This window comes from Coniophora puteana (assembly GCF_000271625.1).
Source record: "Coniophora puteana RWD-64-598 SS2 unplaced genomic scaffold CONPUscaffold_7, whole genome shotgun sequence".
Taxonomy (NCBI): domain Eukaryota; kingdom Fungi; phylum Basidiomycota; class Agaricomycetes; order Boletales; family Coniophoraceae; genus Coniophora; species Coniophora puteana.
Window position 1 is genome coordinate 1,796,457 of NW_006913059.1, and position 16,161 is coordinate 1,812,617.

Here is a 16,161-nt window from a genome sequence, read left to right on the forward strand (position 1 = left end):
TGTACTGAATTATTCTCGCACTCTAAGACGCGTGAGCTTGGACCGCTGATTTGACGCAGCTCTATTGCCGTTTTTCATTTCCTGGTACCGTCAGCGACACTAGGAATCCCTAAGACGATGAAGCCGGTGCTTCTGGACCTCAACCTTCCGATTTAGATCATCGCCGAGATCCACTACATGTCTCGTGTCTGCCTTGCCCCAGGAGGTTGTGGGTCCGCTGCTGTGGTGGCATGCCTTTGTATCGACAACGAACAATCGACCTGCCATTGGATGTGCGCCGGCCTAGGAGTCATTCAGCCCGCGAGAGCCCATAAATGCACCCCGAGCACTTGGGCTGGCAGCCTGCCACGTGCCCAGCGCTTGAACCATTCCCACTCAATATGCCTCAACGACAGCCGTACCAAGGACAGCAGCGAAAACTCGCGATCGCTTTCGACATCGGCACCACTCATAGTGGCGTTTCATACTGTGTATTGTGCCCTGGAGAGGTGCCCGCCATACAGGGAGTCAATCGGTACGTCAGACGGTCCTCGTTTGGCGACACGCGTCTCATTTCGACTACAGCTATCCAGCCCAGGACTATGTTAGGGGAGACTCCAAGATTCCCTCAATCTTGTACTATGGCGACGAAGGGAAGGTTCGCGCGATAGGAGCTGAAGCCCTACAAGAGAGCGTCTTGGAGAACGCAGAGGACGAGGACTGGCAGATGGCAGAATGGTATGTCCCTTAGCACGTTGTACACGCCCCGCCCTGACACAGATCCACGGCAAAGGTGGATGCTCCATCTCCGCCCAAAAAACACACTGTCTCAAGTCACCGACGCGGATCTCCCTCCGCTACCTTTCGGCAAGACAGCTATCGAGATCCTCGGCGACTTCATGAGGTATCTATTCGAGTGCACTAGGAACTACATCAAGCAGACGCACGCCAACGGCCCAGACCTGTGGGCCTCGCTTGAAGACAAAATCGACTTCGTGCTGAGCCATCCCAGCGGATGGGAGGGTCCGCAGCAGGCGCAGATACGAAAAGCGGCTGTGCTCGCTGGGTTGGTGGGTGATAGACCGAAGGATCAGAGTCGGATTCAGCTGGTGACTGAAGGAGTAGCGAATTTACACTATTGTCTCAACTCGAACCTCGCAACCAGCGCATTTCACGTGAGTGGCTCTCCGCGCACGAACTCATATGAAGAAAACTCACGCTGGGTACTAGGATAACCAAGGGGTCATTATCGTTGAAGCGGGAGAAAGAACAGTCAAACTGAATGCATACTACATGACGAGCAACCTCACCTCCTTTGAGGAGATTACCCCTGGAGACTGTAACGCCTTCGTCCTCGAGTCGGAGGTGTCTCAGGCACTCACTTCAGCCTTCAGGTCGCCTCCAAGGATCCATCTTTGTCACGCGCCGTGCTGAATCATTCCTACGAAGTTTGCTTTCCCGGTTCCTCTTTTGCCGCAACCTCCTCTAACATTTATCTGCAGTAAAGCTACAAGGGTCGAAGTTCGGCGACGAATCTGACGTCAAAGAAATGACCAAGATTTTTGATCGCACGACCAAACTTCGGTTCAGCAATCCCTCGGAGCCTGCCTACATAAAGTTCGGCACGATCAGGGACAAGGATCAAGATTTTGGCATCCGGTCGGGGCAGCTGAAGCTCCCGGGGTGACGTTTTACTTCAGCACTGCAGACAATGAATTGACGCAGGTCCACAGCACTGACGTCGCGAAGCTGTTCGAGCCATCAATCGAAGCCGTAATCAGAGCTGTCAACCACCAGCGCCAGGCCGCGCGCAAACCGATCCATGTAAGCTCCCTTTCGACTTCTACACGCAGAGAAAGATGACCGAACAAACTCACAGAGCGTATTCCTCATCGGTAGCTTCGCAGCCAGCGATTGGCTATTCCTCAACCTGAAAGAGAGCCTTACACCACACGGACTCGATTTCTGCAGACCGGATAGCCACACGGGCAAGGCCGTCGCGGACGGCGCGGTCGCGTTCTATCTCGACCACAGTGTCTCGACTCGTACGGCGTGCTTCACGTACGGCACGATGTCTGCAGTGGAATACAACAAAAGCGACCCGGAGCACATTAAACGTGTAGAAACGATCATACCGAGGCCATCGGGGCGGTCAGTCCTCCCGAACGTGTTCAGCCCAGTCCTAGTTAAGGTGAGAGCTTCCTACCTTACGACCACGATACTGGTGCTCGTGATAGTGCAAGTTTGACCTAACCACTCATAGGACACGAAAGTCTCGGGGGACAAAGAGTTCCGTAAAGAGTTCATTACCGAGAGCACAACGAAGTTGACCTTCGACAAGATCTCAATCGAAATCATCTGCTATAAAGGCGATGATCCCGCTCCACGCTGGATCGACTCTGAGCCCGGTAAGTAACCTGCTGTATACTTCCTCTTTCACTTGCATCTACCAAACCTATGGCTCGGTCAAAAACCTGGCTCTGAACTGATGGTCTTACAGAGAAATACTGGAACCTTTGCACTGTGAATGCTGACACGTCGCAGGTCGCCAAGACCATCACCCTTCAAAAGGATATCAACGGGCGGCAATTCTACCGGCAGGAGTTTAGCTTGGTGCTCATCTTCGGAATTAAAGAGCTTCGTTCCCAGCTCAGTTGGACTGAATACGTAAGTATTTGTTTTCTTCCAACTCTTCGGCCACAGTGACTCACAGAGGCAACAGGGAGTTGAACAGAGGTACCGTAGCACGAGTATCGTGTCGTGTAGTTTGCATGCTGACTGTTGATACTTAGGAGTCCAGCCTCGGTGGTATATGACCATGTCATAGAAGAGCGGCCATCGCAGTGACGAATATCGTTGGTAATCATCCTCGCGTTTCTTCTTGTATCTTTGCACATATCAGTGTTAGCAGGAGGGGTCCCGCTTGATACATACTGAGCCCTCGAAACCCCATGGCCAGTAATAATTAGCTGCATGACAAAGTTGTGAGGGAAGTCATGAAAGAATATGTAAATTTATGTCAGTCGCCATTTACTCGCAAACGCACCCTATCGCTGTCCACTGTGGCCTTGGCTGATTTCATAGCTGCGTTTCTCTGCATACACGTGCCTTGGGATCCGGTAACTTCTTACGTACTGAGCCATAGCAATGGGAGGAGTGCTCGGGTGCAATAGTGCAACCCGGACTTTGCACAATCATCATCTCAGCATCGCAATTCCACGTCGTGTCCCGCATTGACTCGATGAAATGAGAAATGAGGGAAAGGTGACTAACCTTCGTCATATGAACTGAAGCCCAAGTTCGTTTCAAGGTGGGTACAGCAGGATGGCACCAGGGGCAGCAAGCCAATTCCCGACCACCGGGAAATAGGACACAGCGGCCCACGTCAAAATGTCGAGTTCGTGGTCAAAACTCCCCACGTCTAGTCGTGTTTCTCCAAAAGCTGACGCTTTCTCCGTGTTTTTTCTTCTCTACAATTGCTCCATGGTTTGCTCTTGATGATCGCCACCGTAAGCTGCACCGCGTGAACCCTCTTGTCATTTCTCGGAAATGACGGGAAAGAAAGCCCCCAACTTGCAGAGATGAATGTGAGTGCATATGGTGCATATTCCCGTACCGCGAGAGAACTGAATTCAGCGACGATACATTCTGCAGAGTTAATTGCGAGTTCTTGGCTACTCGTAATTGCTGATCTGGCCAAAGGCAGCATCAAGGAGATGCACGACCGGGTAAATACTAGACTCCTCCATATCATCGTTATCATTGCTTTGGACAGGGTATAAACAGCGCATCCGTTGGTCCGTCTGTATCCAGCGACCCTCTCATTCTCACTTCCTTTGTTCTACCACAAAATATTCTGATACCTCTAACAAGAACACCAACATGGCTCTAAAACTCTGCGGCTCGCCAATTTCCACTCGCACGCGCACTGTGGCGGCTACGTGCAAGGAGCTCAATGTCCCGTACGAATTTGTTAACGTCGACTTGGCTGGCGGCGAGCACAAAACGGCTGAGTTCACTGCCGCACATCCATTTAGCCAGATCCCCTACATCGTACGTAATCTCTATTCATGCTTTCCCAACCCTTGATCTCTCACTGTCTGTCGTCTGTGGACACTATCCAATTATATATGTACGCACAAACGATAGGACGAGGACGGTTTTAAGCTGTTCGAGTCGCGCGCCATCTCGCGCTACCTCGCAAAGAAATATGCTGGAGATAACACAAAGTTGATTCCTACTGGTCCGAAGGAGGAGGCTCTTTTTGAGCAGGGCGTCTCGATCGAGTCGTCCAATTTCTATCCCTCAGCCATAGGATATGCGTCGGAGAAAGTCTTCAAGCCGTACGTTCAGTTTCCTCCTTGCTCCCACTAGTCATAGATTCTCCTCCATTTATTTTTCTCCACTTTCGATGACCGGTAAGTTGGCAAGCTGATGCGTTTTATAGAATGTTCAATATGACTCCCAAACCCGTGCGGCAGATTGCCTTGCGACCCTCAACGTCAAGCTTGATGCGTACGACGTTCTACTGGGCAAGCAGAAGTATATCGGCGGCAACGTGAGTCCTTCCGAGATCGCCCACAGCTGTGCTTTGAAATGAGGATACTAACAACAATTGACCTTATGTAGGAATACACCCTCGCGGATATATTCCGCCTCGCGTATGGTGCACTGGCCCTAATTCAGGGTGGTCAAGTTGCGCTCTTCGAGTCGCGTCCCAGCGTGGCTAGGTGGTGGAAAGATATCTCCAACAGGAAAGCTTGGCTGGAAGTTATTGAGAAGGGTGTGTAAGGGATATGCTATTATTTCGTGTACGAGAATAGTACATTGTTCGTAGGGCAAGGTCTGTAATGCCCATTCCGGATTATTCAAGCTCTTATCGACGATCAGTTATTACAACAAAGTGTTTGTTCCTGAGCAGGTTTCACCTACCTTAATTAGTAGATCGGGACAAATAACCATCCGTTTGGATAAGAAAGGATCGACAAGCGCTGATAGACATTAACCCAAGTTTACGACGCTTGGTTGTCATTCCGGGACGCTAATGTGACATTTCCCACGATTTGCCAGTGAGACACGTTCGCAGCTCTAGGCGGAACGTCGGCTTCTTACAACTTTCCACTTTCCTAAGATGATCTTCTTCTCTTGACTGATCGACAACTCACTCACCCGGCGTCTCTTCAAACTCAACGTAACCAACCCAAATAAACGGAAGACAGGTACATCGGTGCGGTTATTAAAGTGAAATACGGTATATTAAATTGAGCATACAGTACCATAGGTTGCCCGTCATGTCGAGCTCAAACCTTCGCCAAGTTAGTCTGCTTCTCTTCCGTCTCCAGCGTCGTCCTCGAAAAAGCGCTCCTCCGTCGAAGATCGGAGCCGTAAATATACAGGAGCTAAAGTCAAACATCCCTATCAGCCGACGTAGCAGATTGATGGGACATGGACTCACAAAGGGAATAGGCACCATCAGACACGCGATGCAACCAAACATCGTGTTCGCCCATCTGTACGTGAGATTCGCGAACATTTGCTTCGTGAAGAGGGGGAAAGTCGTCGAGAGGATGTTTCCTATGTAACACACGAAGTCGCTAGAACGCTGAGATCGTGGCGAAGATGAAAATAACGCACGCAATAGGCTCTGGCCCGCCATGGCAGACGAGGCGTACATGCCGTAGCTAGTGCCATAAACCGTAAGCTATGCGTTTTCCAGGTACAAAAGAGACATGACGTACCAATCGGCGAGGTAGACGAAGACCACGAAGTATAGAATGTATGCTCCAATCATGAAGATCTGCCGTAATACGTATAATCTTTACTATCTTGGTATTCGGAGGACTATTGCTTCGAAACGTACCGTGAGGGCAAGCAGTGGGATGATCCACGGAACGTGCGGGTTCGCCGTCCAAGCCCACATGAACATGCCAACTGGCAAGAGGAACGCGGCCGCCATAGCGAGATAGAGACGAGCCTCTTGGTGCTTACGTGCTACATTATTTCTGTGTAACATACCAGTATCGTCAGAAATGTTCTGGATTTGTAGCAGAGAATCGCACTGGTACAACGTTTCCTGGTATCTCGAAGCGAAGAAGCCGATGATGCTGCCTAGCCTGCGAAACATACAGTCACCCCACCAGTCAATGACAAATCGAATCAACTGCGTACACAAGGGGCGTGTAGGCACTTCCTGTCTCTCCGATGTCGAAATGGTACACGGCCTGTAATTCTGGGGATATGGATCTGTGGGGAGTGAGTCAGCGTGGTATGAGCACGAAAAGGCGTTGGACTCACTCGACGAGACAGAACAGTACGCCCCATGTGAAGCCAATCCATAGCTAACGTCGTTCAACTCAGTGCCTAACCAGGCGCGAGGAGGTCACTTACAGAAAGCACCTGTACCGTTGGCTCGGTCAGTAACAAGACTAAATGAGCGGCGTCAGTCGATGGCCGTCTGAGTGGTAAAGGGTAAGCTCACAAATAGGCCTCGTCAAAGTCACCCAGAGCATCGCTTTCAAGCCCTTCGCCGTATCACTATCCTCAGCGCGTGAATGGTATCGGTCACTTCCAGTCTCTTTTCTCATCTTTCGAGCAATACTAGCGGTGATGATTGCAATGCGCGTTTCACGCATGTATACCACGACCAGAAGGAAGTAGGCTCCGCTGAATCTGCGGTCGCTTATAAGGATGGTAAAGACAAAGGTAGATGACGAAGGCACATACATAGCATGAAACCACTGGATCCATCGCCACTCCAAGTGAGGATTTGCTTCTATCCAGCCGGCGACCAAGGGGCCAAGACCAAACGATGCGACAGCTGAAAGAGAGTATAGCGACATGGGCAATCCACGACTACGAAGGTGTCGTGATTGTGATCTTGGAACAATCGAAGAGGGTTTTACAGACTTACTCCTTCGGCGCCCAGATATCAGCTATGGTCCCGGTCACCACCGTAGCACCCGTCGACCCGAAAGTTCCAGCAAGCAGGCGCGAAACTATCATCATCGCGGTATTCGTAGACCTGGAACGTCTCAATGGTGAAGATGATGCCGAAAAAGGATTTGTACTCACAAAGCTGTCATGACTTGCGCGAGCGTATAAAAGAGCGCGCATACAAGGTACAAGGGTCTCCTCCCAAATTCCTCGCTGAACGCGGACGTGAAGAGCGGGACGATGGCAAAGCCGAGGATGTAGAGGCTGAGACCGAGCGTTGCCTCGAATTGCGTGCAGCCCAGGTCCCGGATCATGGAGGCGTAGCCCAAGGCAAAGGACGAACACGACGCACCTAGTAGTATCACAGTTTGACGTCAAGGTGGGTACACAAGGGCGATTGTGCAGAGAGACGTACAAGCTAGGATAGTGAAGATGCATGCGGTCAGCGTAATCGTCCACTTCTTCGTGAGTGAGAATGACGTCGGGTGTCGTGGGTCGCCTTGGTCGAAATCAACCTGTGAAAACTGCTCAGTATCACATGGTGGTGTAACATGTATTCAAGCTCACATATATGATATCCTGCTCTCCCAATGTCGTTGTCGGTGAATCCTCTCCATATGGATCGTTTGCATGGAGGGGTGGAGATTCCATCGTCGCAGGAGGAAGTACTTTAAGTGAAGAGAGTTTGAGCGAGAGGATGAGACTTCAATATATTCAAGTTCGCCACGGGTCGATCTTAGCTGTTCTTCGCTTCCGAACATTGAGCATGTTGAATGAACCATGACATATTGACAATCGAAACATTCGGGCCGAAGACTACCTCGGTAGCGCTGTCGACGGCTTGTGGATATCGAGGGGATGAACGCGTCATGGACATAGTGCTGCAAGGTGTCGCGTTACTCAGCTGGCCTGAAGATCCCCCAGTGCCCACGGCCCGTCGCAATGAGTGAGGAAGCAGGTTATCCGCAGGTGACCGCGTAGCCAATGAGCTGTTGTTCCCGTCGCTGTTGGCGCGGCTCTAGTTCGATCCGAAGGAGCCGGTGTTTGGATCGCTTGATGCTATTTGGCAAAGGCTTCAGGATTCAACAAGGCTAAACAAACGAGCATGACGATCGAGAATCAAGAAACTGCTAGTGTACCGTCGAGAAACCTGCAGCTGTCGTTACGAACATAAAAATTTAAGCACATCACTCATAAACCATCACGTATTTGAGAATGTATAACGTTAATTTAGCGTAAGTACTTAATGTGGATCGGTAAACATTAACTTCTCAATTTGAATTCGCTGCACAGTACTATACCTGGATAGAAGAAAAAAAGCAGTTTGGCTACGGCCAAGATTGAGGCAAGTCTTTATTGAATTCTGCTTCCCAGTGGTTATTCCGCTTCGCATTGCCCGTTGTGTTCAGCTGGTGCTACTACAAACTATAAGCTCTAATCAAAATAATGGATTTCCGTGTTGCAAAACCGTAAAGTAACGCTCTTCCTCTCGTTGGTGCACGGGATTGTGACTCTACTACCGTCAACTACCAGCCTCAGCCCGGCCTTCTCAAGATCTTTTGGCCTGTACCGTTCGGGAAGCCAGCATATCCTACGTCTCCTCTGTCGAAGCCAACCATCTGTGTCCATGCGCAAATCAGACCATGAAAGCATGTCCGAAAAGGAATCCTGGTCCTCATGTAATTTGACCTTGTAAGAGTCTTCTCTGTTGTTATCCCTTTCATGGTCTGGAAGAGGGGTTTTCATGGTGAAGGTAGTCGTGAGCACTCTATGGTGGACGTCCAATGACATAAAATGTACATGATTGAAGCTCGGGGAGTGGGCGACCTTGACAAGCCACAAACGTTTCCCTGCCGTATCACATGGGTACGGGAAAGTTGCTCTTGTAGTCACCGTTGACGTTGCCCGCCTCCATTCAAGATGATTGACCTGAGTGCCGTCTGCATTGCTGCGCCACAAATGGACAGTATTGGGGGTCACGGAGGTGATCGAAATGAGTGCGGCTAGGTCATCTGTCAGAGCTCCGGGGGAGAATAGCGTCACATGCTCGAGCTTACTCCCTTCCTGAGAGAAGACTGCGATCTTCCATTGGCTTTCGGACAGGAATGATAATGCCACTGCCGTTTCTTCTTTGCAGAACCGCATATCTAGCAGACCTGGTGCGGTGGATGGTAACAACACACTTTCTATGCTGTAGCCCGACCTACGAGAGGGATCCCAGAGCTGGATTCGAGTGCCGTCAGCAGTAGTATCTGCAATAGCAATATACGTTGACTGTGGCGTAAATCGGAGGATGTGACGCAGAGCAATGCCGCATGCATCGAGGTTAACTTCACAGCAGAAGGATTCATACATGCCGGAGGTGCGGATCACAACATACGTGTTGCTCTCCGTTTTCAAAGCCATCAAATCTCCCAGATCTGACACAAGCGCTGGCATTGTGGCCCGGAATCGGAGATCTATGTTTGGATATTGGTCGGAGGCTGGACGTTTGGCAGAGACTGAGCGAGAACCTGGATCTTGTTGATGCGCTGCGTAAACGAGGTTGACAATGTAGATCTTGTTAACCCCCCGCAGAACACCAAAACGCTACTCATCGAGAGACCATTGGGTCCGATTGTGTCTGAACAGTGCGGTTATTTGTTCTCCCAACTTTATCCCTACAACGGTACCTGCGTATTCGATAGGCTGAGGGTTTGCGCCCAACAAGGATTGTTCTGACTGCGATGTGTCTTCGATTTTTTGAAGCATCAGAGATCGTGATCCTGTCGGCGGCGGACCTCTGATGTGAAGTTGAGTCGCAGAGTTCTGAGTCGCCAACTGGTAGGATACTGTACGAGTTGTCTGGCCAAAGGAGTACTTCTCTATATCTGCTCTTCCCTGATCTGCTAGATGAAAGATCTGCCTGTTGTCGAGGCTAAAGAGTGTCCTCCTCCATCCGCTCTGGGTATTGCAGCACCCCAAGCTTCCTAGAAGCTGACCATTCATAACGTCGACGATTCCGACGAATCCTACATTGTGAACGAGCAGGTGATTGTTGTCGGCAGCGAACTCCAACGATGTCCGCACCGCCTCGAATTCGAAGGGGATCTGGGATCTCAGTTTTCCCGTGTTCACGTCGTAGATATAGATAGAGCACCGCTTTGTATTCGCGTTTTCAGCTTGAGGTGGTTTAGCAGCCACACATGCAATGCTGCTTCCGTCAAAAGAGAAACATAGTGGTCCTGTGGCCAGCAGTTGTGCTGAATGGTACACGGGGGTCCCATCTCTTGTTGCACTAGCACCTATCATAAAGCCGGATGTATGGCGGACTCTGCCGTGGATCAAGTGTAACGGCTCGGGGAAAAGTTCAACGCATCCACCAGTGGATAGGTTCCACAAGTAAAAGCTGCGTACGCCGCACAGGGCAACATGAGACCCGTTATAAGCAAAGCTGTGTGTCGTCGACGGTACAGGAATGTTCTGTGAAAGTGACGTGACGAGCTGTCCAGTAGCGGTATCCCACACATGTATCTCCAGGGGAGCTCTTGTCACAAGTTGGGCCCCATCAGGCGACAAGAGGAGATCAGAGAATTCCGTCTCTATGATCCGCGTGACACAGTCCCACTCTTCATCTAGCCCGTGTTCAAACACGAGCGTGGTTGGGCGGTCGATAATGTGCATGTAAGCGGAGCGGATTTTTGACCTCGCTGGACTACAGGGTAAGGCCGATTCGTATACGTGAAGTGCAGAAAAGCTGATGGGATAGAAGAAGTCTAGAGTCAGCCGCCAGCAGTCGTACAGCAGGGGCAATGCGGTATCCTTGATAGCGCTCGTGGGCCAGGTCTGCAGTTTTCCATGTACTTAGTGTATGATGAAGACCAAGAATAATCCTTGTCTTACCCGAACGAACTTTCTCGCAGCCCTGAGCAGCCGAACGCCCACAGCTAACTCGCCGAATATCGAATAAACCTCTATCGCGAAGACAACTCGTTTTTCTAGGAAGTCGAGGAGAAGTCCTTGAGTAGCATTATCGGGAGGTGCTCCCGTGCGCTGTAGATGATATAGCCAGTGACGGCACGTGTAGAGGAGAGCGCGAGGAATAGCGTCACGTTTCTGGGTATAATCTGGAATCTCATCGTGAAGCAGAGACGGGTCTTTGAGCCCGCAGACATCACGTCTGAGCACCCTCGCCATCATTCGAAAGCAAGAAGTAACCAACCGTTGATGAGTCTCCGCGTCGGCCAGTTGTTGATGTCCACTTTGCGGGTCACATTTCTGTAAAAAGTCTCGGAGTGATGTATGGTAGATCTGAACGACGTTGGAGGAACTGGAGGGAGGGATAGAGACGAAGGCTGAAAAGGGCAACAAATACGGATGGATGTCGGTTCCAAATAAGAAGCGCAAGTTAGACGAAGACAGCGGCTCAGCGAGGTTGACGATGAGGGAGAGATATTGCAATCCAACAGTTCGAACCGAGGCGTCGATATCGTTGATCGCAGACGCGTAAAGATGATCAATGTCTCCCCAGACACGTGACACATCGCCGCGTAGCATGCCGCACACGAGCGGGAGACGATCTTGAGGCTGGTCCTGGTCTATCAACCTGATCACAGTCGCTGCAAAAATGAAGCGCCCGTTGGCCCGCTCCGCCAGCATCAACAGAGCATCTTCAGCAGGCCACGGCTCGGGAAAGAAGAATGAAAGGCTGTGGTTCTCGTAAATCTGCTCGAACTCGTGTCGGAAAAAGCGGGTGACGTCTTCGAAAGAGTCGTAGTCATCAAAGTTAACAAGCCTGACGACGTCAGATATGTCGCCGCCACGCATCACCGACCGTATTTGAGGCCATGGTCGGGTGGTGATGATGATGTTACGAATGGGAATGGAGTTGTTTCGGAGAAGACGAGCGAGTGACGAGATGAAAGGACCGATGTGGTGATTACCGTTGGTCGCGCCTTCTTCGAGGGCATCCAGGATGAGGGACATGCCAAGTCTGTCTTTCCAAGCAAGTGCCAACTGTTTCAAAGGCGGGACCACGAGAGATTCCATGATATCGTGGCGAGATTTCTCAGGGGAGAGCAAGGCAGGGTCGTCTGTTATGGCTTTGACAATGATCTCCTTGGCTCGAGGGTGATGGAGACCCAGCTGATATGCGAAGGTGAGGAGGACATGGTCGAAGGTGCTCCGCTTGGTATGCTTTCTCGAGAAAAAGAACGTACACGCAAGCCTGCCCTCCTCCCGAAGTTTATCCGCGAGTGTATGCGCTACAGTGGACTTGCCCGAACCAGATTCACCCGAGATCCACACTATCTTGCGATCCTCGGTGTCGACGAGTTCCTTGATAGTTTGGAGAAGCACAACTCTGGTTCCTGTAAGACATCGGGAATGCGGATACCGCTCGTTTGAATCATAGATGGCGCCTTGAGCACACTCGTGAGCTAGCTGCTGCCATACTGTTTGATTGCCCCAAGGTAGAGGTGGGTCTGTAAACAGATGCGGAGGTGAGTGGAGGCTGCGATCATTAAGCAAGAGAAACGAATAGCGTACTGCGAGAGCTGTCTGACATGGCGACTGTTCGTGTCGGGCGTCGGCAAGAGGCACAGCGTACGTTACAGCATACCGTGTTGACAAAACGGCCATCGCCGAGCGCATAGGAAGCTGAGACACCTACATAGACGCTCGGCTATTTTTATCACCTCGACAAGGGCCACACCTTGAGCATTTACAATACGTATCAAACGTGTCAATTTGCGGTATTGGAAGGGAAACAACTGAACATTTTGAGATGTCGGGTATCATAGGGTAAACATGAATGTCGAACCGACAGCCCTAATCTTCACCGGATGCTCCTTCGCGTTCTGCATCGCAATCTGCAGCTTGGCCTTCTCGTTTTTCTTGTTGCTCAGATTGTTCAGGCTCAAGTGATCTCCGTATGAGCTGTAGTAGGCGGTAACTCTCCACAAGGAACTCGACCGCGTACTGTTCAGATGAGCAGACATGAGCGTCCGTCATATCAAGGGCGAAGCGGAGAATACATACCAGACCCAAGTATGTCTCTACATCAATGCGCTGATCCGAGTTAAGATATTCAGTCCCCGTGCGTGGCTCAATGTTGGCGAGCTTTTCGAGCGTCGCGAGCTTCACGCTTGTAAACACAAGGGAGAGCGTGAAGAATGTGAAAAAGGCGACCCGCAGAGGTAGTCTTTGCTTGTACGGGAGCGGGATATGCATGTACACGAGGACGAGGAGGAGCACTATGAGCGAGAAGTACAGCAGTCCTGCGCCGCGGGCTGCAAGGCGGAGGCGGACAACCTCAAGGACATCTATTGAATCAGGCTCAGAGAGCGGAGGATGACAAGGAGACGACATGACTTACTCATGAGTAACGTGGCGGCTACGAGGAAAGAGTATAAGATTGAGAGACCTGTCGCTGTCTTGGACCATCGTCCCGACCACCCCGGCTTTCCGCTTCGATATCTTATTCTATGAAGTGTCCTGGCCGGCCCAGATCCACCTCGACGAAGGAACGAAAGTGCGAAGATGATGAGGAATATCCAGGAAGCAAGCGGGACGAGGATGACGTCTTCGAAGCATGTGTGGGGAAGACCAAAGGAAGTGGACGCGAAGGGCTGTACGAGAACGCGTGTTGTGTTTTTTATTATGCTTAGAAGAGAGAACAGGATTTACCATGGAGTTGCCGTAACGCTCGCCGCAAATCCCTTGAGTGGTGTTGTGGGGATACCAGGGGTGACGATGGGAAGCATCGATATAGACCATGACTAGCCCAACTGCAACGGTGGTAGGACGTAAGAATGAGTGTGGGGGGAAATGAACATCACGGAGGCCTGTTTTCACGTTTTGCTGGTAAGCGCGATTGAAGCGAAGAAGCAAAACAAACCACGTTCCGACGGCTGTCAAAGTGGCTGATGACGGCGGAGTTTGAAATACTAGCGTCCTCGGTTCGGAACGATTTATCCGATGCCTTGCCACTCCTGCATTCTCCTGCGCGACGACCACCACGCGTAAGGCGAGCCCTTTGAAGATGACAGCCATGGAGAGCAGACTTTCCAGAGATAACCAGTGGACACTGTCAGCGAGTGTGAAACGATCATTGTCATCGCTGCAACTTCGTTCGGTAAGCCCCAGTACATGCTCATAGTGTTACTGCCGCGAGGACCACTAAAGTATCCGTTTCAACGCCCGTCGGATCCCGATCCTGCCGATCTTATCATCTTTCCAACAGCATCATGTCTGGTGAACCTACGTCGCGGAGCGTATTGATCGTGGGTGCAGGATGTTATGGACTGTCTACTGCTTTGCATCTACTTCGCCGTGGATACAAAGACGTGACTATACTTGACCGGGCGGAGCACCTGCCAGCGCAGGATGCTGCTAGCACAGATATCAATAAGAGTAAGCATCCACAGTCCATCCAAACGACTACTTAGCTCATGTATGCGCTCTTCACTTAGTTGTAAGGTCATGCTACAACGATATCTTCTACACGAAGTTGGCCCGAGAAGCGATTAGCGCGTGGAAGAGCGGTGAATGGGATGGGTGCTATCATGAGTACGTTCTTCCTTCACGCGTGTTCTCACTTGGATTGCTGACACGCGCCGTTTAATGACCTTCAAAGATCGGGTGCCGTTACTCTATGCACCGACTATCAGCGAGACACGTCTTATCTCAACGACATCGATATCAACAGCCCTCTGCCCGACTCTGTCTCTGTCTGTGAGAGGTATCCGTCGGCCTTACGGGAGTCATCTTCGCTAGGTACGCTCAGTAGTGCCTCTGGCTTCTTCAACAAAATAGGTGGCTGGGCCGAAGCCGAACGCGCCGTCAAGATAGCTCTGGATAAAGTTAAATCGCTCGGCGCGAATGTGACACCCGGGAAGACAGTCACCTCTCTGGTCAAAGATGGAGGCAGGACAAGTGGTGTTATCTGTTCAGATGGAACAACCTACCGTGCGGATGTCGTTGTACTTGCTCTGGGCGCCTGGTCCTCGTCCGCTGTGCCCGAGTTAAAGCTCGACGAGCGGTGCCTAGCTGCTGGGTAAGCGACTGTCAGTCTCAAATGCACCCTCCCTAGCACTGACAATCGCACCAGCCAAACTGTAGCCACCGTCCAACTTGAACCAGAGGAATTCTTACATTACAAGGACTGCCCCGTCACACTCGACTTCAGAACGGGTTTCTATGTGTTTCCTGTGAGCTCTCTTTACCACCTATCACCCCAGATGCCAAAAGGCGAACTCATCTGTCCGTGGCTGCGCTTCAGCCAACCAGCCAAGGCGTCGTCAAATTCGCGATACACAGTGCAGGCTACACGAACTCGATCGTGCCTTCGCACGCTGACGACCAACGCGCGATATCCACCCCGCGCACTGTGCTCTCGCACAACGAAGACGGGCTGCGCATACCTGCAACGGCCGCGAAGCAGCTCCGGATGTACCTCGCAGAGGTGTATCCCGAGCTGGCCAAGAAGCCGTTTTTGAACACGCGCATGTGCTGGTGAGACGGCGGGTTACCCATGCAAAGGTCGTGTTGTTGATCTGCGGCTGAGCTAGGTACACTGACTCACCTGATGGAAACTGGGTCATCGGCTACTACCCGAACGATGCTGGCCTTGTGCTGGCTACCGGAGGAAGTGGCCACGGGTTCAAGGTCTGTGCCCTTTCTGTGATCCCCGATCCATGTTCCTCCTTACTTGGAACTTGCATGCTTATGCTGATTCTCACAATCCACTAGTTCCTTCCGACAATAGGCGCGATCGTCGCAGACGCGCTCGAACATAAGCTCGACGACGCCACGAAAGCGCGATTTGCCGTAGACCGTGGCATCGTCCCGGGAAATAGCGATCGCGCCGCATACTACGCTGTGTTGCCTCAGGAGTTGGACGTCACTCAGTTGTGGGGCGCCCGGGATCTTGCTGGTATGTGGGAAGTTTTGTACTTGCTTATCTCTACTCTCGGGTGTCCGGGTTTGATCCAGTGGTAGTGTTTCTGATTTTTCATTGTCTTTAGGTGTGGGGGGTGATAGACGTGACTTCGGAATGATGCGAGTACGGTCTTACCCGGAAGAGGTTTGAGGTGATATGTGTTGTCGGACCGAGAATGCGAGGAGATTTCCGAAGGGATCACGATCTTGAATTTCTCTCTCTATATACATGTTATACTGATTGGTGCATAGACGATCATACAGAATCTACATGTAATCATTCACATCGCATACGTGCGTTCTCAAGGACAGAATCACAATAAACATACA

At 51.1% G+C, this 16,161-nt stretch overlaps 7 protein-coding genes across 7 annotated transcripts; 3 read left to right on the forward strand and 4 right to left on the reverse strand.

Annotated features, from left to right (window-relative positions):
- The first annotated feature begins 336 nt into the window (after positions 1 to 336).
- Positions 337 to 3,023, forward strand: CONPUDRAFT_82808 (uncharacterized protein). Its single transcript, XM_007771397.1, has 12 exons — positions 337 to 514; positions 565 to 717; positions 773 to 1,154; positions 1,210 to 1,318; positions 1,374 to 1,427; positions 1,482 to 1,662; positions 1,713 to 1,803; positions 1,859 to 2,170; positions 2,243 to 2,387; positions 2,480 to 2,646; positions 2,702 to 2,715; positions 2,772 to 3,023. The coding sequence occupies exons 1-12, from the start codon at positions 381 to 383 to the stop codon at positions 2,824 to 2,826; spliced, it is 1,797 nt and encodes a 598-aa protein (XP_007769587.1). The 5' UTR covers positions 337 to 380; the 3' UTR covers positions 2,827 to 3,023.
- Positions 3,024 to 3,861: 838 nt separating this feature from the next.
- CONPUDRAFT_56866 (glutathione S-transferase C-terminal-like protein) lies at positions 3,862 to 4,770 on the forward strand (the record flags this gene model as incomplete). The annotated part of the gene is made up of 4 exons (XM_007770810.1): positions 3,862 to 4,032; positions 4,129 to 4,326; positions 4,427 to 4,537; positions 4,609 to 4,770. The coding sequence occupies 4 exons, from the start codon at positions 3,862 to 3,864 to the stop codon at positions 4,768 to 4,770; spliced, it is 642 nt and encodes a 213-aa protein (XP_007769000.1).
- A 491-nt stretch (positions 4,771 to 5,261) lies between these two features.
- On the reverse strand, positions 5,262 to 7,563 carry CONPUDRAFT_144676 (MFS general substrate transporter; the record flags this gene model as incomplete). Its single annotated transcript, XM_007771398.1, has 15 exons — positions 5,262 to 5,378; positions 5,435 to 5,553; positions 5,614 to 5,660; positions 5,718 to 5,776; positions 5,840 to 5,981; positions 6,039 to 6,092; positions 6,148 to 6,222; positions 6,274 to 6,317; positions 6,367 to 6,404; positions 6,458 to 6,648; positions 6,703 to 6,831; positions 6,890 to 7,000; positions 7,051 to 7,264; positions 7,328 to 7,427; positions 7,480 to 7,563. The coding sequence occupies 15 exons, from the start codon at positions 7,561 to 7,563 to the stop codon at positions 5,280 to 5,282; spliced, it is 1,506 nt and encodes a 501-aa protein (XP_007769588.1). The 3' UTR covers positions 5,262 to 5,279.
- Positions 7,564 to 8,298: 735 nt separating this feature from the next.
- CONPUDRAFT_144677 (uncharacterized protein) lies at positions 8,299 to 11,665 on the reverse strand. The gene is made up of 3 exons (XM_007771399.1): positions 10,795 to 11,665; positions 9,585 to 10,737; positions 8,299 to 9,443 (listed from the first exon to the last, which is right to left on the reverse strand). Exons 1-3 carry the CDS (start codon positions 11,548 to 11,550, stop codon positions 8,347 to 8,349), a joined length of 3,006 nt encoding a protein of 1,001 aa, XP_007769589.1. The 5' UTR covers positions 11,551 to 11,665; the 3' UTR covers positions 8,299 to 8,346.
- A 280-nt stretch (positions 11,666 to 11,945) lies between these two features.
- Positions 11,946 to 12,495, reverse strand: CONPUDRAFT_105788 (uncharacterized protein; the record flags this gene model as incomplete). The annotated part of the gene is made up of 2 exons (XM_007771400.1): positions 12,439 to 12,495; positions 11,946 to 12,374 (listed from the first exon to the last, which is right to left on the reverse strand). Coding segments are annotated over exons 1-2 (447 nt in total), but the record flags the coding sequence as incomplete, so codon positions are not given.
- Positions 12,496 to 12,720: 225 nt separating this feature from the next.
- CONPUDRAFT_73774 (uncharacterized protein) lies at positions 12,721 to 13,668 on the reverse strand (the record flags this gene model as incomplete). Its single annotated transcript, XM_007770937.1, has 4 exons — positions 12,721 to 12,870; positions 12,931 to 13,214; positions 13,268 to 13,520; positions 13,579 to 13,668. 4 exons carry the CDS (start codon positions 13,666 to 13,668, stop codon positions 12,721 to 12,723), a joined length of 777 nt encoding a protein of 258 aa, XP_007769127.1.
- Positions 13,669 to 13,898: 230 nt separating this feature from the next.
- Positions 13,899 to 16,102, forward strand: CONPUDRAFT_105792 (FAD dependent oxidoreductase). Its single transcript, XM_007771401.1, has 8 exons — positions 13,899 to 14,026; positions 14,135 to 14,304; positions 14,364 to 14,460; positions 14,528 to 14,947; positions 15,002 to 15,101; positions 15,173 to 15,405; positions 15,462 to 15,558; positions 15,643 to 16,102. Exons 2-8 carry the CDS (start codon positions 14,139 to 14,141, stop codon positions 15,889 to 15,891), a joined length of 1,362 nt encoding a protein of 453 aa, XP_007769591.1. The 5' UTR covers positions 13,899 to 14,026; positions 14,135 to 14,138; the 3' UTR covers positions 15,892 to 16,102.
- The last annotated feature ends 59 nt before the right edge of the window (positions 16,103 to 16,161 follow it).